This window comes from Sylvia atricapilla, chromosome 4, assembly GCF_009819655.1.
Source record: "Sylvia atricapilla isolate bSylAtr1 chromosome 4, bSylAtr1.pri, whole genome shotgun sequence".
In the NCBI taxonomy this organism is placed as follows: Eukaryota; Metazoa; Chordata; class Aves; order Passeriformes; family Sylviidae; genus Sylvia; species Sylvia atricapilla.
The window spans coordinates 14,438,964-14,462,954 of record NC_089143.1 but is presented as its reverse complement, the minus strand read 5'-3'; the positions used below and the strand labels follow the sequence as shown (position 1 = coordinate 14,462,954).

At 36.4% G+C, this 23,991-nt stretch overlaps 1 protein-coding gene across 3 annotated transcripts in view; it reads left to right on the top strand.

Moving 5' to 3' along the window:
• The window catches only part of RBPJ (recombination signal binding protein for immunoglobulin kappa J region), a 142,344-nt gene extending 120,025 nt beyond the window's left edge, over nt 1–22,319 (top strand). For all 3 annotated transcript variants that reach the window (XM_066317147.1, XM_066317146.1, XM_066317148.1), the window contains exons 4-11: nt 5,837–6,002; nt 7,162–7,336; nt 8,859–8,996; nt 9,215–9,327; nt 11,435–11,575; nt 15,846–16,001; nt 16,724–16,827; nt 17,611–22,319. In XM_066317147.1, coding sequence (XP_066173244.1) covers nt 5,837–6,002; nt 7,162–7,336; nt 8,859–8,996; nt 9,215–9,327; nt 11,435–11,575; nt 15,846–16,001; nt 16,724–16,827; nt 17,611–17,926 — 1,309 coding nt within the window. In that variant the 3' untranslated portion in view covers nt 17,927–22,319. The remainder of the gene's footprint in view (nt 1–5,836; nt 6,003–7,161; nt 7,337–8,858; nt 8,997–9,214; nt 9,328–11,434; nt 11,576–15,845; nt 16,002–16,723; nt 16,828–17,610) is intronic.
• The last annotated feature ends 1,672 nt before the right edge of the window (nt 22,320–23,991 follow it).

Below are 23,991 nucleotides of genomic sequence, written 5' to 3'. Positions count from 1 at the left end.
TGCCTGAATATTCATATTTCTCAGGTCCTTTCTTTTGGGCAGTGTCCAGGTTCTGCGCATCCATGGAATTGTTTAATCAAAGTGCTTCTTAGGTGTATCTGAAATTGTTGATGTGAATCAAGTGGGACATAAGTGAAAGAGGAAGGGCAGAAAAGCAGATAAGTGTATTTGCTGTATAACTGTGTAGCCCTCTTGCTCTTTACCATCTTTAAATGCAAAAGGGTTGCAATGCCAGGCTGTTCTGTCAGTAAAGGATAACTTACCTTCTGCAACAAGCTCAACAGCCAAAAAGATTTATCATGACACTGTAGAAACCTCTGACTCTTACCTTGTCAGATTGTATTGTCATTCAAGAGTTGCATAGTTAAGTCATCACTGCAGATGAATAAAGTATATATTACTCCCCAAAAAATGAGGGGTGTGCCTGCAGATAAGAGAGTGACTTTCTAAACAGTGTATCTGGCCTCAGGAGGACAAAGTTACAGAGCAGTTCATAAGGAGTATTTTGCAAAGCTGTCCAGTGTATCATTCTGGAGAACAAATTGCATCAAAAGAAAGGAGAATATAAAAAGATAAAGTATGTAATTTTGATTATTAAAAGTTCCATTACTGTTTGGAAAGAAGTGTTCTCAGGAATCCACAGCAAAGCTTGAAATTGTTACATGGTAAAGGCTTCTGAAATCTCCTGTGTGCATTTCATAATATTGCCATAAAATCCTGTTGACTCAAATATATGTGTATGTGGGAGCCAAATTACCTGGGACAGATCAAAGCTTTGCCCAGGTTCCCTACATGGAGTGAATAAACCGGAGACCTTGGGAGGTGGGATGTTAGGGAGATGCTAATTGAGTCACCCAAAAAAAGCCCTGTTGGTTCAAGCCCTTAGATTTATAATGTCAAGCCCCTGCCCTGTAACGATGATTGGACATCTGTCCCAGGTAAAACCCTATAGAATGCCAGGCTAGTCATGCCCCTGGGTCACTGGGTGTTGCCTGCAGTCAGATGCATTCAGTTCTGTCTCTGAGGTGTCTGTCGTACCCATTGCGTTTATCAGCCACGTGCAGCCCAGCCAAACTGGAGTTGGGATCACAGGGATCTCCCCTCTCATGGTGTGTATACTTCAGCTGTCCTTTACCATGGCACATACCTTACTTTATGTGGTAATGTTTGGTAAACTGCTTGAAACAATTTCTAACTGGAATTAGGCAGTTTTTTACCACACTTTTTGAGGTGCAGTTCAATGTCTTAGCGCAGCTGCATTTGTTCATGCAGGTTATCTGAGATACATCTATTCAGAATGGAAGCATGTCAGATGAGTGTAGAAAACTTCAGAGCTTTATAAGCAGGAATGAAAATAGTTGTTTGTTGGTTATCAAATAGTTTGGTGCTGAAATCATTGTTGTTGCGGTATGGGTATGAAATGAAAGTGTGGAATCAGTCACCAAATAAAGTTGGAAGGGACACTGGGGGGGAGATCTGGTCCAACCTAGAGTACGTGGCACAGGATTTCATCCAGATAGTTCTTGAATGTCTCCAGTGAGGGAGACTCCACAACCTCTCTGGTCAACCTGTTCCATGTGCAGTCACCTGCACAGTAAAAAAGTTCTTCCTCATGTTCAAGTGGAACTTCTGTGCATCAGTTTCTGCCTTAAGCTATACTTCCTAAGGTTTCATTTTTTCAGTTTAAATATTTTAGTTTTTCTTAAGCTTTAATGTACCATGTAGACGGTCTCTAATACTGTTCTGCTAGTTCCCAGACTGTCAGCATCAGTAATGAAGTCCTGTTGTTATCAATATAAAGGAAAGTCCCAGTTATTAAATCCCTGGATCCATGTGTGCCCTAAGATACTTAGTAAAACTGAATGATTAATTACTATATTCCTTTTTCTTTTTTTCCCTTGAGTTTTTAAATTGATTCTGTTTTATTTATAGCAGATTGTGGCCTTTGTTTCTTCATATTTCTGGAGTAAGCAAAACTAATAAAGTTTTAATGCTGATTTATGCAACTGGAAAGTCAAGTTAGCATCATTTTCACATTCACTACCATTTTCTGAAGTGAGCTGGTTTGCATACATCTTTACAGAAAGAAGTGTATTTCATACTCATTTTTATAGACAAATTTCCTGTTTTCCATGGCATTTCATTATGGCATAGATATCATCTGGCTAATTATTGGACCTAAAAAATAACTTAATTTGCATTACTTTTGTAATGAGGAATGCAAGTTACAAAAGGAATTATTTCCTTAATTTGACATCTCTTTCATGTAATTATAGAACTTAAAAAATACCTGGACAAAATTCCACCTCTTGTTCCAGTCTTTATTTAAGTCTTGCTTGTTGCGAGGTCATAATATTTCATAATATTAGTGAAAGAGGAGCAAACTTTGCACATCATAATTAAAAGGTTAGCACAGTAACAACCTTCCCATGTTTTGTTGAGGGTTATTAGATGGTGAAATGTGCTGTTAAAAACTTGCTGTATATGGTGCAGATCCCGTGTAGTGTGGCCTGGTTTAAATAGGCATCACAATAACACTATTGTGGGTACATGGATGCAGACTTTCTAGGTTAATTTGAGAGTTTTCCATACTTTAGAGGAATGAAATGAGTTGGCTTTTTTGAGTCAACCCTTCACAGGAGCCTTGCACTTCACAGACTCAATGGTTTTTAGCTTAACAAAGAAGCCAGGAGGTAAGAAGCTCAGTTTGGGCTTTAGTTGAATTTAAGACTTTGTGCCTCATGTTTCCTGTTGGATGACTGTCACCTTTCAGAGGCATTGAGTCGAGACTCAGGTGCTCTTTAGTCCTGATGAGTGTGGGTATTTGGCTTACACTCTTTGTGTTGTTTTCCATATTTACCATTCACTGAAACTTCACACTTCAGAGTCGGAACAGTGTGAACATTCAGTAGTTTAAAGGACTGAAGTGTTTTGGATTCCAAGGCATAGTTCACCTAAAGACTTCGAGCCAGATTGGTGTTTTGATTGTGCTGTTTGGAGTTAAACATGATCACTGCTGATTAGCATGAGTATGCTGTAGCTGCATGTTGTTTTACAACTATTCGTGAAGGAGCTCCTATAATTTCTGATCAAATAGTTCCTTTTGCTGAACCGAGTATGCCTGTCCTCTGGATAGAATTTGTTATTGAGAGCACAGTTTTTTTCCAGGGCTTACCCTGTGGCTCCACTGCTTTGTCCTTAGCACTGTAGTAGTACCTAGTGATTTTTCATTTGTTGTCACGTTGAGTTCTTTAGTGGATGTTGTTAGTTCTTTGATCTCCTATGAGAAAAGATAGCTGAGCAGTTTCATTCTCAGAACACTGTGGATAATTGACAAACACTTGGAATTGCCGAGCATATGCAAAGGAGAAACTTCCCTTTTAAAGTCACTCTGGATATAGAGTAACTAGTAACTAGCTTCTAGCTAGTAGAAGCTTCTGAATTCTCCCGAAGGCAAAGACTTCCATAAGATGAACAGGAGGATGACTTGGATGATTTGAAAAAGCAAACCTTTGTGACAGAAGCCTGTGGTTTGAGGAGAGCACTGAGTAGATCAGAAGGAGGTAGAAATGACAGGAGTGGATCTTATTTCCCTTTAAGCCCTTGCTTTCTGGCAAATTCAGTTAGAGTAGCTTCTCTGCTTTGAACTACCAAGTTTTCTCTGTATTGATTGTCTTGAATTGACTGAAGGAATATTGTTCTCTCCTTTGATGATTATCTGATTTAATACAGTGTTTCCAAAGTTGAAACCTGGTTTGCTTTTTCTGTATTGGATAGAGTGTCCATAGCTAATTTCTTCTGTACATGAGTTCACAGAACTGTAATTATGAAGTTAAAAAGGCCCAGGACCACAGCTGTCTTTGCCTGAAGGCTGAGAAAGAGGTTGATACCTAAGAAAGAGTCTGGACACTCACAATTTGAATGGGTTTTCTTTCTTCATCTTTGTAGTTTCAACTAAACTGAAAATTTTATCAGTTTTAAAAGTTTCTTTCTTTGTTCAGTGAGTTTTCAAAGGTTTTTCTCTGCATTCTAATTTTAAGAGTGCTTTAATTGTTGTAGTTTGTGTTCTCTTAATCAGTAGGTTACACCTTGTTTCTTACAGGTCTTCATTGCCATCTAGTGGCCGTAGTTATTCAAAGGACTTGATTTAGAATAAAGCTAAAATGAGAAAGGATATGCAAAAAAGTAGGGATTTTTTTTTTCTTGTGTTCTAACCAGTAGATAAATACAAAAGAGTACATGGGGAAAGAAGGTAGATGTGTCATGTCATGTGCTATATGGTGTAATATTATTTGGAATGGAAGGAGTTATTTTAGCAAAGTACTGCTCTGTTAATAAAGGTTGACACTAATTTTTAATCTGGGTATAATTTCTTCATCTGTAATAGCTTATAGCTGATGACCACGATACTTTTGAAAGAGGTTCATGGATATTTCAGCTGTATACATATTGGTATAACACCTGCTTTGCTGTGTTGTAAATAGAACAAATATAAGTGAAAAGTTTTGACTGCAGATTTATAGTAAAAAAAAATTTAAAAATTTGAGGAGTTTTTTGCTTGCAGGCAAAAAATTTTATTCATTTTCATAATAAATGCATAAGACATTTTAAACAGCATTAAGACTTAAAATTTGGTGATTTGTTTCTCTGACAGAGAATATACAGAGGATTTGTGTCCATTAGCCAAAAATACTACAAATACTTGCATTTATTTATATGTATTCTTAACATTTGTGTATTTAATTATTATATTATTAACAGCACTTTGGTTTCTTCTAGTAAGAATTCTATAACTTAGAAAAACAATTTATATCTGTTAAATAAATGTGATCATGCTGAAAAATAATAATGCTGAATAGGTGACATAAATAGGAGTTTTTACACTGGATTTTCATCATGGAGCCTCCTTTTGCCCAGAGTTCAGTTGTCCCAAGCCCAACTAAAAAAAAAAAAAAAAAAGCCAGAAAATCATCACCTGTAAGGTAGGAGTCATTGTTGGGTTTCAGAAGTACCAAGTTATAACACTGCTCTCCAAATTGAAGTAAATAAAATAATTAGAACCTTTTTCATGTTCCCCTGCCTTACATGCCTCCTTAGCTACCTCACAACTGGATGTACTCATTCTGCTTTATCTTAGATCATAGTGAAATGATTATAAAAACACAGCAGCTTGTTTGCTAACTAAAACCAAACCTTTTCAGGATTTGGGCTTTAACAATTTGCTTCAGTAATTTCAGGACCAATGCATTGTATTATAATGCTGAATTTAATTTTGAACATATTGCTATAAGTAACTAGGTTTCAGTCAGTGCTGCTGAGAACTAGGCCTTAATTTTTACATATACTGATGAAGATACAAAATTATCTATTCCATTTAAAACCTGGGGAGAGATTTATGTATGGATGGAATCAACTCCCTCCTTGCTTATGACAAAATTGTAAACGTTTAGGAATTGTAGTCAGCAGTTGTCCATTAAATTAATTTTGGGAACTGTTCTGTTTGTATTAATTGCTCCATCATGTTAAGCACTTGCAAAAGACCATAATATCTCGTGAGAGCTTTTTTTCTGTCTTTCAGAATCTCTTTGTAAGGTTTTCCTAGAGATGCAGACTGTTACCTGACATACATTGAACGGAAAAGATTCTCAGTGGCAGTGCATCTACTGCTGATTCTTCCTTCTTCCTTCTTTCAAAATCTTCAAGACAAAAGGAAGGCATGCCTGTATAAACTCAAGTGCAAAGTGTGAATGTGAAAGCATTGGGTGCATGTCAGTTTGTTTCTGTGGAAAAAGCTGGGAAGCTGTGTGTAATTCCACAATGTATTCTTCACTTTCAGGTTCTTTTGTCCTCCTCCATGTGTGTATCTCATGGGCAGTGGATGGAAGAAAAAAAAAGAGCAAATGGAGCGGGATGGTTGCACTGAGCAGGAGTCACAACCTTGCGCCTTTATTGGGATAGGAAACAGTGACCAAGAAATGCAGCAGCTGAACTTGGAAGGAAAGGTAGAAAAACTGTTATAAATCTCTGAGATGACTAACTGCAAAGGATGTTACATGGTGCATATTTCAAGGAATGTCCTTTTTTTTTTTTTTTTTTTTTTTTTTTTTTTTTTTTTTTTTAATCACTTTCTTACACTCTAGGTATTACAAAATGGTTGAAAAAATCCTTCCAAATATTTAGGACAATAGAATAGTTAGTTTTGGCTCATAGGGTCATAGCCAGGTACTGACTTTTAATTTGTAGGTTGTTGATGCAGAACTCAGAAAACTGTTAGGTTATTTGATAGGCATCAGTGGTTAACTAAAATATGATTTCTGGCCCAAAATCTCTGTCCTGTTCCTTGGCTTATATGAGTCAATAATATTATCAAGGAAGTATCAAAGCATCTGCTGCTAGAAGTAGTCTTTAAGTCCCTTTGCCTAAAAATACAGTTGAAGTAGCATCTTAAAAATTCAGTAGGTAATTTTTGCAGCGGTGTAAATTACTTATGAGATTTTTTTTAAAGGTATTTGTGATGACTTAAACACTTGGAATAGAACTAGCAGCAAAAGTGTTCATTTTACCTGGTTGGTTTATTAAAAAGTATTTTTTAACTACCTGGTATTTCCAGCACAGTCTACTAGAAATGCTTCATATATTCTAAATAGGAAAAGAATAATTGAAATTCTTTATGAGATTTTTTTTTTTTTTTAATTCTGTTGTCACCTAGCATAAGCACTTAGCCAAGAGTAAGTGCCTTGTGTTTCAAAACCCAGTCATTTTCCATCCTTTCAAGAAAACTTTAGTTCAACACATTTTCTGCACGGGTGTTCCCTTGTGCATGCCCAGTGTAGGGTCTGTACAGCCCTAATCAAATGTAATTTTTAGTAGCACTCTTGACCCCTCACAGGTGGCTTTGACACAATTATGGTCTCCAGTCATGTCTTGTAGTCCTGGTAAGGGTCTTTAGAATGATCATAGAGTAATGAGGTTGGGTGCAACACTTCACAAAGCTAAATAGTACTCACAAAGGAAATGCATTTGGAAGAGATGGAAGAAACAGATTCTCATCTGTTTTAGAAACTATTGCATCAGTTTTCCTATTTTATTCATAATTAAATATGCATACTTTATTGAACTCAGTTGACTTCAAATGATGTCACACTATGTTTTCACCTACAGAATTATTGCACTGCCAAAACATTATACATATCAGACTCAGACAAGAGAAAGCACTTCATGTTATCAGTTAAAATGTTCTATGGCAATAGTGATGACATCGGTGTGTTCCTCAGTAAAAGGATCAAAGTCATCTCCAAACCTTCTAAAAAGAAACAGTCACTGAAAAATGCAGACTGTAAGTATTTCACAGTTTTTTTCGTTGTTTAGCAATTAATTTTGTTTCATAGTAATTTTTTGTTATGTCTTCTAAGGTCTGACTACAAGGGAAATACGATGGAATTTTCAACTTCTGATTTTTGTATTTCAGAACTGTACACATCAGTGTATTTTAAAACATTCCAATACAGATAGGTTACCCTGTTGAGGTTTATGCAGTCATGGTTAATTATTTAGTAAATATAAAAGGCCCACTCAAACCCCTGTGTATTCTGAGGAATGAATTCATGTAGACAAGCGTATAAGGAAAGTTCTACCTCAGTTTTCTAAGCTTTCAGATCTCTTTAACTGCCATGATCTGGTGCTTAGAATGTTTTGATCAGTATCAGAGAGATTGCTTTCAGACTGTGGTAAATGAGTAGCATCATGTTATCCAGACTACACTTGGTCGCATCACAGCCACCTTCTTACTGTCTCATGCCATTTTCATGTTGTTCTTATTTTTGTTTTGCATGGTTCCTTTTAAGTAGTAGTTTAAGAAATCTGTATGGTGATATTTCACCCAGATTTATTCACTTACAGTCTTTTTCAACTAACGATATCTCTGGTGCTAATGTGTAATTTGGAACGTTTTTGCTTTTCCTCCAACGTTTTTTGCCTGCATACCTCTGGAGCACCTCAAGAGATACCCTTTTTTTTTTGTTTGTTTTTCTCTCTCTCTTCACTAGTGCTTTAAAAGGCTCTTCCATCTGTGTTGGGCTGGAACCCATTCACCTATGGAATGTGGATCTCGGGGCCGCTAGCTTGGCACATGACTAAAGGCAATCTGTTGCTGTGCAGTTCACACCCGTGGGCTCAGAGTATGCACTGTTAAATTTGTATTCAGACAGATAGTTTTGATGGACAGTAAATATGAACCAAGCATTCTTCAATAATAAATATGAAACAAGTAGAACAACATGCCCATTCTGATGGCAAAATTTTAGTTGCTGGTTTTTTTTAGGGGAGCAAACTATACATTTCTCTCTTTTGAATGATAAGTAAGGTCAGATCTGAGAACATTGCAAGTTGCATGGTTATAATTTGACATAGTTACATCTGTCTTCCTTTCAATTGCTTGTGATTTGTAAGAATACTTTGTCTTTATATTTCAAAAATTCTTCAAATGATTGCTGAAAGTTGTCTTAAATACTTCACAAGGGCAAGCTAAAGCTTATGCTTAAATAATCAATTGCTGGAGAACTATGAACAGAAGAAGTTTTCAGTTGGCAAGCACTGGCCCATTTGGCTAAGTGGCAAAATTCTGTGAGCTAGCATGCCTTTGGAGAATAGCCCCTATGTATGTTATTGCACTCATAATTTTATGACTATTTTTGGTCTGTCACAAATATAAATATTTTCTAAATTAACCAATATTTGATAATTATGTCTTGATTTCAAATATTTTTCAGTTTCTTTTATGTTTTTTGTGAGTTTTTGATACTTTTCTATGTAATAATGAAGTAATATTATAATCTCAAGTCTGTATGTGTTCCTTGCAGTATGTATTGCATCAGGGACAAAAGTGGCACTATTTAATAGACTTCGATCCCAAACAGTTAGCACCAGATATTTGCACGTAGAAGGTGGTAATTTCCATGCCAGTTCACAACAGTGGGGAGCGTTTTACATTCACCTCTGTAAGTAAAAGCAAATCTCTGTGATTTTTTTTCTATTTTCTTTCCTTCATCCTCACAAAAAAAAATCCTGCATTTTTTCCTCCATATTAATTGCCCATATGCAGACTTGTTTTGTTACTGAGTGTATGTTTGATGTAACAGTATGATGTTAAATGTTTCTCTTATCAATAAAGAAGGTGATTAAAACAAGTAATTCTGAAAATTCCTGTTTCATGCAGTGGATGATGATGAATCAGAAGGAGAAGAATTCACAGTGAGAGATGGCTACATTCATTATGGGCAGACTGTCAAACTTGTATGCTCAGTTACTGGCATGGCACTCCCAAGACTGGTACAGTTTAATTTCTCCAATGCTGTAATTAATTTATAGATGGCAGCTTAATGTAATTCCATAGTTGGATTTGCAGTGTTTACAGTTCTTGACCTTGTGTGTTGCCTTCGGGTAATATGTGTTTTATATGGAAAATGGCATTTGTTTTAATTAAAGCATATTTTTGTATCTGCAGATTATTTCTGTAAACAAAGAACAACTTGTAAAATAAGACAGAGAATTTTTCAGAATTTAAGCCTGCTGAAATAGATTAATCTGTCTATTTTAAAAACAGTATTGTAGATTTCTGTGTTCCAAAATGCTTCAAATATTGATATTGAGTAGATGAATAAGATATTTGCAGCCAGTAGGACTTTTCCATGTGTTGAGTTCCAGCATGACTTTAAAAATGTTCGACTGATTTGAATCCAAAAGCACTTCTGTGTACTCTTGAGGATATATTTTACCAGTAGCAACTTGCAAAACACTTTTTCCATATTTATTAGTACTATCTATTTTAAATCTGAAAGGTGGGAATTGCCTTTGGAATAACCAGTTGCGGTTTGTGAACAAAAAAAAAAAAAACAAACCAGCCAAATTTCTGGATACACAGTACTGTGTTTTGTAAATAGAGTTATATAATTATAGATTTCCCATTTTATACACTGAATGCTAGCCTAAGTGGAATTGTATGTGATTAATAATCAATAGTGCTTCATATGGGATCTTCTGTGAAATTGTGGTTTGTCAGCCCATTATGAGTTTCATACAAGGCTCTGCTTGTATGAATTTATGAATAAATTCCAATTTAGGTAGAAGCACTCTTTAGAATGCACCAATATAAAAACAGACTTCCTGCAGTCAGGCTTTTGTTCCCCTTTCCAGACTAATTTTGCTAGGACTGTAATGAGAAATTCTCTCCCAATACCAAACTTGGCTGAAGAAAAAGATAACGGCCTGCTTAGTGTAAATGGTACAAAATGAAAATTTTGTTTGACAGTAAAGTCAGTTACACTGGTTACACTACAGATATGGTTCAAGTACAGGAAATTCAGTAAGACCATGTCACTTTTTTATTAAAAAGGCTTCATGTTAATATTTTTTATTGCTGAAAGGAGATGGCATCATTTAGTATTCCAGAAACCTTATTTGTAAGTAAAAACAAATTAGGCTAAAGGTTCCTGTTTTGTTTGCCATGGGGAACATACTGCCTTACAGGACTGATGGAAGGTGATACAATTAAAAGATAACTTGCAGGTATTTTATAAGCTAATGCAAAGAATTTAGAAGAAAAAAGTTAACCTTTAAATCTGTATTGCTAATAATACTCTTTATTGTAGTTAGATATTGCAGAGGACATTCTGATTGTCAGCTTAGAAATATTCAGGTACTTTGGCTGTTGCATCCAGTAGAGTTGCATAAAGCATTAAAATTTTTTCTAGAAGTTGAGTTAAAATTATGAGCTACAGATTTTCACTCTCCAAGGGAATAGCTTTTGATTTTTAGAAATAAATTGGTAAAACAGATCTGAATTAAGTCAGCAGATATTTTTTCACTGAACTACAAAATGTTAGGAGCAATTGTTCTTGGCAGTTACCTTTATGTAATATTTAAAGACCAACTACTGATAAGATATGTTATGATTGTTATTTCCAAAACTGTACTTAAGAACACCTCGATCGATATTTTAATTATTCTCCTTCAGTAACCAATTTGCCGCAGAATATTGTTGATCCTATCAGTGGTGAAAGCTTCTGTAAAAGCATATTAATTACTAAGAATAGTAATTAATAATAATTGAAGATAACAATATAATTAATAACTGCTCTTTTACACTGGCAGGTGAAACAGAAGTAGATTTTGCTGAAGTTTCAATTTTTCCCCCCATTCCTTCAGCAAAAAGATAAAATATACATGCATGCAGCACGTTGAAGGTAGTACTGAGTATCGCTTCAATGTTGTGTTCTTGTTTCAAAAGCATTAAGAATTATGAATCTAACATTGATATCAAAATGGAGAGGCATGGAAATGTTATAAAAATTACTTTTCACTTCCTTTACTGACTGTATATATGTAATAAAGTATAGAAATTGTTCTAAATATATATATGTACAATTTTCATTCACAGATAATTCGAAAAGTAGATAAACAAACAGCATTACTGGATGCAGATGATCCAGTATCACAGCTCCATAAATGTGCATTTTACCTTAAAGACACTGAGAGAATGTATTTGTGCCTTTCCCAGGAGAGAATAATCCAATTTCAAGTAAGTTGTTTAAAACTATTTCAATTAGTGAGAAGCATAGTCATAAAGTTTTCCCAAATATCCCCAAAATATGTATAAATGCCATTTTTGTGGTAGGTTTTTAGTATGAGTCTAATACTTTGTTTAGAAAAGAGAGGATGGAAGGCAACAAATTGTTATCTGTGCCTTTCCAAATCTGTTTTTCTTTCCTCATAATCTTCTTTGTTTGTCTGGAAAATGAATTCTGGTTTCTCTGATGAAGAAAAAGGAAACAGACTAGAAACTTGTACATGTGATCATGATACTGTGGCTTAACATGATTATATTATATCCGTGTCATCAGGTCCACTGGAGCTGCACCACTTATTTATGTGTCCCTTTCTAGGTTATAGCAAATAGGAAACGATATAGTTGATAATAGTTCTTGTTTCATGATGAACTCAGCAGAGCTGCCATGCATTACTCTTGGCTAAGTGTGTAAAGATAGACAGCTGTTGTAGTTGCTCACAGTAACTTGAAAAGCCACAGAAATTTTATTTGTCTTTAGAGAACATAACTGTTTCAGAAATATTTTTTCCCCAGCAGGTGGAGAAGAACATTGGGTTTTAATCTATTGTATGTTGGCATGCTTGTAGCACTTTCACATGGTAATTCCTACCAGACCTACAAGGACCTTGAGATTGACTGAGCTGGTCAGAGCATGATGCTGAAAACAAGGTGGTGGGTTCAATCCCTGAACATGCTCAGCCTTTGCTTGAGCTGGACTTGATGTCCCTTATGGGTCACTTCCAACTCAGAATATTCTGTGACTGCGTTAAGGCTTTGACCAAGTTCAGGACTACTCAAGTATTGCAGTTCTTTTTAAATAGTTTTGGGGCAACTCAAATAACAAAGGGTGTTGAGAGATAATGCTGTGCTCCGGGAAGATGGCCATGCTTGGGAAAGACTGAGGACTTCCTTAGAACAGCTTTCTTCTTGGGTAAGAAAAGTAGAGGTAGGAAATTAGAGATAACATTTAAGATGTCCCTTAATGTAAGGGAAGGGACAGGAAGGCTTGGTTAAAAGTTCAGTTCTGTCCTGAGTTGGGACAATGGAAGGAGAATATGAGAAGCTTTGTTCCTATTGCAGTAAACACATATTCATGACCTGTGGTTCAGAAGGGACTACCCACAGCACACAGCAGAAATATATGTCTGTTAATATATATTCTTGTAAAGGAGAATGAACTATCATTAAGAAGAGAAAGCTGTGAAATGTGAACTGTAATAGGATCAGCCTGCTGTTTAATCATTCTTAGAGTACTGTACGAGAAGCGCTGAATGAAGGAAACAACTCCTGCTTCTCTGGCAGCTGCCTTAGTTCAGCATCCTGCAATTGTCTGTGGGTCTATCAGGATGTCCTACCACTCTTTAGTTTCAGCAACACTCATGGAGCCCAGTCTGATAAGAGCTCTGAACTTTCTACATGGGTAGGAGTTAGATAAAAGGACACTCCCTATCCTGAATTCTCTTAGTGGAGTAGGTACCTGCTGCTTTATACTTGTTGAATAAAATCTGGTAACTTGTAATCAAACTGTTACCATGCACTGGTAGGTGAAATCACACACATGAACAGTGGAAGATAAACTCTTTCTGCCAATGTCAGGAGAGAAATCCTGTTTTATTTGGGTTTTTTATTTTGGATCAGAAGACAAAGACCAGAGAAACAGTATGTGTCTACTGTTCTATAGTAGGAATCTAGACAAACTGTGGTCACTGTTGGAAAAAAAAGCCAACCCAAAAAGCCCAAAATAACCAAAACAATAACAACTCCTCCTCCCCAAAATCCTGAAACTTTAGGATGACAAGTCTCTCTTGGGTGAATGGAAATAGCCCTATATAGAGACCACAGATGCTTAAAGCAAAGAGGCTATATAAAGTCTGCAGGTGAGCATGAACCTTGAAATTCAGGTGCTGGAGCAGCAGCCAGATCTCTCTTTCAAGACATGCGTATGTTCTGGAGCATGGAGAGAGGATATAGATCGTGCCTTACTGGATCAGAGCATAGTCCATGTCTGTGTCTAGTCTACCAGCAGCAGCAGGAGTTGGTACTTACTGGAATCAGGTGGATCTGGTTGTGTTTTGCAGTCCAGTATGGTTGTACTCTTCCAGCATCCACACTTGGTACAAGTGTTATTAAAGGCTGCATTCCTGACTTGTCTTTAGTGTCATTTTGTAGATGTGTACATTGGTTTGATTACCTTAGAATGTACAGATGTTCCTTTTCTTCAGTAAGCTGTGGCAGAAAGTTCAAGAGGTTTCCTGCGTAGTAGATGTTTGCTGTATTTGTTTTGAATGGTGTAACAAATCCTGGGAGTGATTTGTACTTCCAGTTTTGCAGTGTTTAGTGAGCGACAGTCCTACATTCACTTAGCCATCAACATCTTAATTTCTTCTCTCCTAATTGGAAAAGCACAATCTTCTCCGTTTCTTCTCATAAGTTCAGTACTCCTTGGTGATTTTAGTTGCCCTTTCTGTCCCATCTCCTGTTTTTTCTCCACAACTTTTTTAGATAAGGAGACCACAACTGTACCAAATATTACAGAATTAGCTGAACAAGGGATTTACAATGGCAAAATAATACCAGATAGCTTGTTCTCAGCTTTTTTTTCTGATGGTGTCCAACACTGTGTTGTCCCTCACAGCTGCCACTGCACATCAGGGTGGGCATTTCAGAAAACTGTCAGTAGCAGCCCTGGGATCCCAAGTTGCAACTTCTGTCTCCAGTTGAAGTCAGACAGTGCATGAGTATAAGCATGATCTTAAGGCATTTTAATCTTTCTGTTGAGAAAATTTAGTTAAAGGAAAGGAAAGAAAGGGAGAGCAATGTCCCTGGAGCCCTGTTTGGAAGTGACAAAGAGGAATGCTTCTCTAGAAGAGGAATTGAAACCTACAGACAGAGTAATGTGTTACTGAAATGATTCTTGATGTAACAGGATTTTGAGACCAAATCCTGTCGCATTTGCCTTCCACATCATGCACTTAGGAAATGTGATAAAGTCAGTCAAGGATCTTTTACGGGGTAGTTCATTTTTTCATATCCATGGTTTTATTTTTCATGACTCAAAGGATATAATTCCATGCCAACAAGAATTGCAGTCAGCCTATGGGATAGGTGTCATGCTTCAAAATAGTGTACAACAGTTCCTATAGAACAGCTCCTCTTTTGAAGTTGGGCTAGTTATTCAGAAGCTGCATATGTTTCTGATGGAAATTCCATTTGGGCATCCTGAGTTTGGAAAGATCAGTAGTTACTACCCATGTCACACACTTCCATTTCCAGCTGTTTTCAGTGCTTTTTGCATGATCATACCAGAACAAAGAATCCACATGAAAATGCAGCTTTGTTGTTTAACATCTGATATGGACAATTCATGCTAATTGGAGTATATCTGCCACTTTGAAGAGTGAAGGTTATGGTTACTTACCAATGTATCCTTAAAGCTTAACAGAGGGAAAGAGAATCTAGTTATTAGAAATTTTTGTCCCATTTTTTCCTGTTTTAACCTCTAACCAACTCTTACTGGTTGCTAGAGGGTGAAATCATTCAGAGAGGCTTCTGTTGCCATAAAAAAATATTTGTCTGTGTATTTTCTATGTATGTATGTATCTATCTATATATGTATAGTAATTTAATAATATTTAGAGGGAGAAATTAGATGACCTTAGAGGTCCCTTCCAATGCAAGCCAATCTGTGATTCCATTATTCTAACTTGTAAGACTGTCATTTTAGCTTCTCTCTCTTGTCCTTGCACAAACACTGAAATATAAGCTTGTGTTTTCCATCATTTTGTGGAGGGTGAAGAACTCTAAATAGAAAGAAAATCTTGAGCAGATAAAACTATAACTAGTGAAAAGTATTCCACTTCAATTCATAGCTGTTTTAGACATTTTGCCTTAATGAAAGATCTGTTTTGAAGCAGCTGCTTCTACTTGCTGTAGTTTTTTTGTTAATGCCTATTAAATAACATTAAAACTTAGAAAATTGAACTAAAATAAAACTCAGACATAAGGTTGGAGAGGTGACAGTGTTCTAGGTGAGAGTTTTGGTGTTCTCACAAATACTAGTTTTCTACGTAGTTCTCCTGAAATGTGAAGAGTGTTTCTCTAGGTCATTTTTTAGAGGAAAACATAATGAAACATATTTTTGAAATAACAGATGTTATTACTGGCTGATTTGGTTTTTACGTCTGTGGCTTGACAAATATGTCTACATACCAGATTTTAGACTTTTCTTTCTCTCTACTCTAAGGCCACTCCATGCCCAAAAGAACCAAATAAAGAAATGATTAATGATGGAGCTTCTTGGACAATCATTAGCACAGACAAAGCAGAATACACATTTTATGAGGGGATGGGTCCAGTCCATGCTCCAGTGACACCTGTGCCTGTTGTAGAAAGTCTTCAAGTAAGTTGGTAGTTTGTTGTAATAAACTTGTCTTATATCAGATTATTACTGTCATACTCATTTAACCTTCATGGTACCCTTGTGAAATACTGTAGGAAAACAGTCTTAATAGCTTTATATATAATAAAATTACTTTGTTGTAATAATTTTTCTTACTTAAATTTCAGTATACTTGAGCCTATCCATCAACTAATATTGTTGTATGCAATTAGAATTTTATTTCTAAAAGTACCGTGTTAATGATATCCTTAGGACTTCTGTTTGATTATTTAGAAATTGTTTTTGGCTCTTGCCAATTACAGATCAAAGAGAGCCATACTTAAAAAAAACCCCAGCATTTGGCGGAGCACAAACTTAAAGCTCCCCTAACACCTTCTCTGAGAAATTTTGTTCTCTGTTTTCAAAGCCTTGTTGACATCTTTTCTAAGTGGCTATTATCAGAACTTGGAAATTCCTTCATAGTATCAAAGTAATTGGCAGTGTCTTTTAGACATGTTACTTCTTTATACTTCAGTTGTGTAGATTGTGTTTGTGTTTTGGTTTTGTCCAGCTGATAGAGAAGCAGCACTGTTTAAAGTTCTTACCTGCACATAAAGGTTTTGTTTGTTACTTTTTTTGGTTGGTGGGGTTTTTTGTTTGTTTTTCTCCAAATGGAGCATGTTTATTCTTAATAATACTTGTTGGGGGGGATTTTCTTCTTTTTCTATTTGCTCCATTTCCAGTTGAATGGTGGTGGGGATGTAGCAATGTTGGAACTTACAGGACAGAACTTCACTCCAAATTTACGTGTCTGGTTTGGGGATGTGGAAGCTGAAACCATGTACAGGTACAATATTTTCTATTGCTTTGATGGTGTTTATGTTTTACTGAGTGCTTTGAAGAGTGTATACTTGTGTACACACTCAAGCATACACTTTTCAGCACTGCAGAAAGGTGTCTGGGAGGGCTGGTTGCCAGACTCAGGATGACCTAGCAATGCACCCTGGCAGCAGGGAGGCCAAATTGCATCCAGCTGCTCAAAAGATGTGTCTATCCCACTGCAGTCAGCACTGGGGCAGCCTCACCATGAGCACTGTGTGCAGTTCTGGGGTCCCCAGTTTAAGAAGGATGTTCAGAGAAGAACATGTCCAGATAAGGGCAGAAAAAATGCTGAAGGGCTGGAAGGCCCTAGGAGTTGCAGCTGAGGACTTCGGGCTTGTCTGGTTTAGAGAAAAGGAGGCTGAGAGGTCACCGGAGGAAGCTCTCTGCAGCTTCCTGAGGAGGGGAGTAGAGAGGGAGGTGCTGAGCTCTGCTTCCTGCTATCACGTGGGAATGGTTCAAAGCTGCACCAGGGAAGATTTAGACTGGACATTGGGCAGCATTTCTTTACTGGCAGTCAGACACTGGAACAGGCTTCCTAGAAAGGGGGTTGATATCCCACGCCTTTCTGTGCTAAACCAAATAAAGGGCATTGGGCATTAATAATATGATTGTAACACTTGGTCAGCCCTGAAGTGGTCAGTGTGTGCACTTCTTGAATATTGTAGGTCCTTTCCGACAGAACTGTTCTGTTCTATTGAATTCTTTCAACTTAAGTATATTGTACTCAGTTGACTCTCCTGTTTTTCAGATGTGCAGAGAGCATGCTTTGTGTTGTTCCAGACATTTCTGCATTTCGAGAGGGCTGGAGGTGGGTCCGACAGCCAGTCCAGGTTCCAGTAACTTTGGTCCGTAACGATGGCATAATTTACTCCACCAGCCTTACCTTTACATACACGCCGGAACCAGGGCCACGGCCACACTGCAGTGCTGCTGGAGCAATCCTCAGAGCCAACTCAAGCCTCATGGCTTCCAGTGAAACAAACACAAACAGTGAGGGAAGTTACACAAGCGTCAGCACAAACCCCACCAATGTCACATCATCTACAGCAACTGTAGTTTCCTAACTACTGTTGTTTGTCTGGACTTTAATTGACTTTTCATGCTACATTCAAGAGAACTGAACAATTTTTGTGGTTTCATGGGAAAACACTTTTCCATTTTAGGTGATCTGATTTGAACCTTGTTACCTGCAAGTGCTGATCTTAAAAACAGAAGCCACAATAAAAAAAAAAGAAAAAACCAACATCCGAAACATAAGAACTTTATTGAAAATCTATTTTTCAGCTGTGTTTTTTTTTTAGTGGGCAAGAAACAAAAATGTGGCTGGGATACATGTTGAGCAAACTAGAAAACATGAACACAACATAGTTTTTATGGACCAAGGAACTTGTATAAGCTTTAGTATAAAAGGTACATTTTCACCATACCTTTTTTGTATCACAACATATAGTACACTTTTGTTACCAAATAGTTTATATTTTTTTTTCCTCTGAGCTTTGCTCTGAAGTATATTCAGGTTCCAAGCCTGACCATGCTTGTATAATCTAATTACCATACTCTTCCAGTTTTAAAAAAAAATATATATTTTTGGTCTGTGGCTGGAACTGTTCCTTTTTTTAAACTGAAGTCTTGTGACTTTTTATGAACTGAAATTGTTTTTATTTCAGCAAGTAGAACCTTGTAAAGGCCAGCATATTTTTTTTAAGATTATATGAAGTCTGTGCAAAAGCTTTAAAAAATGCCTCTGCCTTGCCTGCAATACATGCAATGTATGTTAACTTTAGTGCTCTGTTTTCAGTCATTGTTAATAGCTATTTCTGTTTTTCTTTTTTAAATATGTATTTATAGTGATAATTCATGAGGTTCTAACATTACATGAGTTTTTTTCCTAAAAGTGGCATCTCAAGCAGTCATATTAATGATTGTTCATGTCACAGGCATATGTTGGTGTTTTTGAAGGGTTGTTACTGGGTTACTCCCCCTCTTCCTTGCTCAGTCATATTACATCTGAAAATGTTTCAGGATCTGTTCAGGTTTTTCTAATCTTGTACATAATTTGTATTAAGTGTAAGTTAAATGTTTTATTTCAAAAGTGGAATGTTCCCAATAACTAAATTTGGCAGCATGTCTTCTGTCTTGTTGGCATGTAACTAAAGTACCATGAGAAGTATGTGCTACAAATGGGGTTGGTTGGTGATGCCCTTCATCACTTGAGAATCACAACAAGCATGTTTTTCTTCATACTGTTCAGTAAATTAGGCCAGACTTTTGTGTAATATTTGTATTGAGAACGTGCTTTCATTGTGAAGTGATCATACAGTAATAACTAGAAGTAAATTTTATTACTTAGAAATGGGCAAATAGAAAATCATAAAAGCACTATGAAGATGTCAACTCCTCCCATCCTTGTTTCCTGTGGGTTTCCCTTTCCCTGCCAACAGCTTGTGCAACATTCTAGTCTTCTCTCCAGCATAAATTCAAGGCTCATTTGCACTTTGATTTTGTTGGTTGTTGCATTTGTTTTTCAATTTGACTTTACCATGTTTTGTCCCTCTTTGTAGACCTGTGTGCTTCATTTGTATTTGAAAGTATACCCCAGTAGTTCATTTGTAGTCACAGAGCTAGGCTTAGACTTGTAGGACAAGTTCTGACAGTGTGATCTTCCTCTTTAAAAGCCAAAATTTCATGGTATGTTCAGCCTTTTCTATACCCTGAAGCAAAAGTCACAACTGCTGTGTAAATGTGAACCTGTGGTTTCCTACAGTGCATTGCTTACAAGCTTACCTGTTGACCATTTTCATAGGGTTTTTATTTCTGACCACTTATTCCAGTTTAAACATCCACCACCATTTTAAGGCACCATCTCTTCACCGTATTTGCGTACTTTGACGCTCCATTCTACTTGTTTGCTTTAGTGCTCTGTTGTATATGTGAAAACAGTGTGTTTAAAGGAAGAAATTGGTTACAAAGCATATTTAGCAAATAGTAAAATCAGTGCCACTATCCTCCTGAAATGTGCTTGTATTCTACCACAGGCCTTCATACTCGTTTTTCTGTATTACAAAATGTGTTCCCGTGACGTAGTCGCGATGGTGGTTCCTAGCACTAGTGAATGCTGCCTCACCTCATCTCCATTTCAGTGACCAAGGGCAGGATTCATTGTGGCCTTATCTCTGTTTGAAACTGTTTACTGGCATTTACTTGCAAATCTGTTTACCTTTGTATGTGCTGTAAAATTTTGGTTTATTGTGTTGTGGCAGGAATCATTTCACAGTGTTTTTGTTAGAAGCACATAAATATCTTTCAGTATGGCTTAGTTCAAGAGCCACAGATTTTCATCACTAGTTAGACTGAGAATTAAAATAAGCAAGATACAAATATCAGATTTAGAGGGTATTCAAGAAACCATGATAGACACACAGCAGGCAAACCATAACAAGCCTTTTAACCTTCAAAGACTATTTAAAATAGCTTTTCAGAACTTGACACGTGCTTTTATACTCATTATTTTAAATTTTTTACATATAAATGCAATACTTTTTATATTCAGTTTCTTTACGTGCGGTAATTTTGCCCAATAGGTATAATATCCCTTGACTTGTAAAGATTCAGCATAATATCTGCTGTTCTACACACTACAGCCAAGTGGGTGAAAAAAGAGCCTATTCTGCTTACAAGACCATTTTAAACCACGTGTTTTCATTTGGCTTGTGGCTCTCTTGTTGCCAGTAGTTATTCCGTAGTACAGAAATGGTCTTCCAGGTCCTTACTGTTGTTAATACATCCAGTTGTTCAGATATATTATCTTCCTGAACTTCTTTTCTGTGGGGTGATATTGTTACATATATTGGCCTTGTGAGCTGTTATCAATTTTCATGATACTAACAATATCTCAAGATTTTGATAAAACTACTTATAGAATGTTTCAGTATGAAACTCTTATAACTGTTCAAGTCTAGCTGTTAAGTCTGCTGTTAATTCTGTATACATAGAAATTGAGTCTGTGTTCAGAATGTTGTTATAGTTCCAACTCTAGGAAGAAGAAGCAAAGTGAGTGCTCTAATTTAGCTATGCCTTTTCTCATTTTCTGTTGTTTGGAACTGCGTTTCAGAATTCAACACTAGTGTAGTCTTTAATAATCTGCTGCTGATGTTTTTCCTAATTATTTGCCCTGAGGGCATCCCACAACTGTGTTAATAATGGTATTCTGTACTTGTTTTCATTGCACAGACTTAAAAAATCAGAATGGTTACCTGAAAAGACATTAACTCAAGACATAAATTCATGAATTTCCCATACGAAAGATATTAATGCCTAGTGAATCAAATTATCTATTGGATGTAAGCTACCCACTTGTGAATTAAATGACTCCATAGAGATGTCCATCTTGAAACTAAGATGCTCTTCAATTATTAACCATATTATTTACTTTCTTTCAAAAGCAGCTGTGTTTATGAGTACTGAACAAATGTGTATACTTTCCTGTGCCAGACTTTTGACTTTGTTTTCAAGCACTGTACTGTGGGATTGAGTGGCAGCTTTGTTAGAAGAAGTATATTAGGGTTTCTACTTAACCCTTTTAGGACTGAACAATTTCTTCCCTTTAGAAGCTGTAATATAAATGAGCAGTTCTAACTTCATAGCCATTCTGTCTGTGCAGCACTGCATTTGCCCCATCTGGAGGTGCTATGCTAATGTCATTTTTTAAAATCCTGTAGCATGTGTATACATTCAGTCTTAAAAGGGTTATTTTTACAAACTGTGCACCTGTAAAGTTTCTTAGCAATAAAGGTAGAAAAACGAGCAAGTTTTTACCATAATTTTGTAGAATTAATTGCTCAGTTCCATATTTCATCAAGAAAACCCCTGCAATATGGGCAGTTTTGAGGATTAAATAAAAGTTAAATGTAAACCACATAAAAGTGTTCTTGTCAAGTGTACTCTGTGTGTGTATGTGCATATAAACTATCGGGTTTCCTTTTAATCTACAAGGCTAAAGATAAAATGCCATGTTACTGTTACTGTGATAAACATAATTGAACATCTATATGATGATACAAAAGTACTTGTGGTTCTTGAAGTACTTGTGGTTCTTGAACAGGTGTTGAAACTTGCCACATTTTGTTGTTTTTTTCAGTGTTGACCAAGGAATATGGGTTTGTTTTTTGTTTGTTTGCTTTGATTTTTTTTTTTCCCCTCAAATGAACAGTGAGGTCATCTATGGAACCAGAACAACACAAAAGAAGACCAGCCCTGGGAGTGAAAAGACATCAGTACTTGTGAGGCTGTGCGCACTGGACTCCACTTAAATGGGATATGGAATGTCCACCCAAAAATCTAAATCGGTTTCATTTTTGCTTGTATTATTGCTGAAGTTAGATAAGAAACTGTTTTTTAATAATGTGTAAAAAAAAAGTTTCACTTTTTTATATAATTTATTAAATAAGAAAAAATGAACTGTGTTTAATTGTTTAACTTTAGCAACTTCATTTTTGCAACTAGTGCACCTGACTCCTTTTAATCTTATTCTTAGTTGCAGAATATCTGACATTTCATTCAGTTGGTTGATAACTAGAACCAGAAATTCAGCAAATTAGCTTATTTCTTGTTTTGACGGAATAGTAGGGCTGTAAGGAATGGCTAGAAATTATGCACTCTCAATTCACAATCACTTCAAGAAAGTTTTTGAGATGGGAAGTGGAGATGGCAGAGAATACAGAGTGGCAGAAGACTGGTAGTACTAACTGGTGTTGTATTAAACTGATTGAAAAACTGCAAGTTTACCTGTAAGACTGTGAAGGGGGCTAAAAGTGGTTCTTAAGTAGGGGTGGCAAAACAACAAAAAAATCTCTGGCTTTAAAGAAGGATTGCAGATTTTTTTATGGGAACATCTACAAGGTGTTTGCCGTTAAGACACATAAAATAGTAAGAAACTTAACAGTTGCAGAACTTCTATTTTTTGAAACAGGGACAGTATAGACACTATGCCTCAAAATTATTTCCAAGACCCTTCAGTCATTTTCTGAAGTGATAAATTGATTCTTCTGGAACAGAGTAGAAATTAGATCTGAGGCTTTTGCAAAGAGAATGGTCACTTTTTAAACTTTAATCTTGGTGTCATTGGAAAAAACAGCGTGAGATGGTGCTGATATTAGATGAAGAACTACAGATAGAAAAAAAATCTCTTCATCTAAGCCTTGGCTTATATAGGTAGTCTCAATAAGAAATCCTAGTAGGATCCAGAGAAGAAGATTAAAAGGAGAGTGGTGTGAAATAATTGGGCTAGAGGAAAGGATTGATTTCATGTTTACATGTAATATGTACCATTTCAGAACATTCAGAACTGCTGAACATGGTCTAGTAGTTGACCTTTCATGATGCTCTGTTTAGTTAGGAGTTGCTTGCTCCTGAGCAGGGTAGAAAAAATTGAGTGCTCAGTTAGTGTCTCTATAAAGGATATTAATTTCTGATATCCACTAGCACAAGCTTAGTGTTAGATCAAAAGCATGAGGAGTTATAGCCCATATTGCTTAAAAATACTTCTGGTCATGAATATAGACTTTAATGATGTATGCTAAAGTGAGAGAAGCTGAGAAAGTCTTGATTCTTTGTAGAAGCAAACTTGCAAGTTAACTACTGTCTGAGAAAGTTCTGATAAAATCTTTTGAATTTGACATCTTTCAGGTACTGCATCTCCTTCAAGTATGGAAAGAGGTGGTTAAAAGTTGGATATTGTCTGTTCTGTGTGCTATTGCCTTTGTATTCTAGTCTCAGATCCCTTATTTTTCATGTGTACTTTTCCAGATCCTTAATTACGTTTCAGTTTTTCTCATGGTGTGTAAGTCTTGCTGCATAATTTAGGAGAGGAGTTGGTATTTAAGTAAGGTGAACTCCAACTTTTGAGACTTCATATTACTATCTCTTGGTGCTGTTTCTGCTGCTGGACTGTGGGATGGGGAGAAAGAAATGTTAGTTGATTGTTTTTTAGGCTATTTGTAAATACATGGAGTGGAAGGTTCTACAGGCCTGGCCTAATGATCTACAGGGTTTTAGTTCGGGGCAGGGCACAATTTAGAACCATGTAAAGCTGTAAATTCTTTGAATTTAGAAACTCTTCACTTTTTAGTTA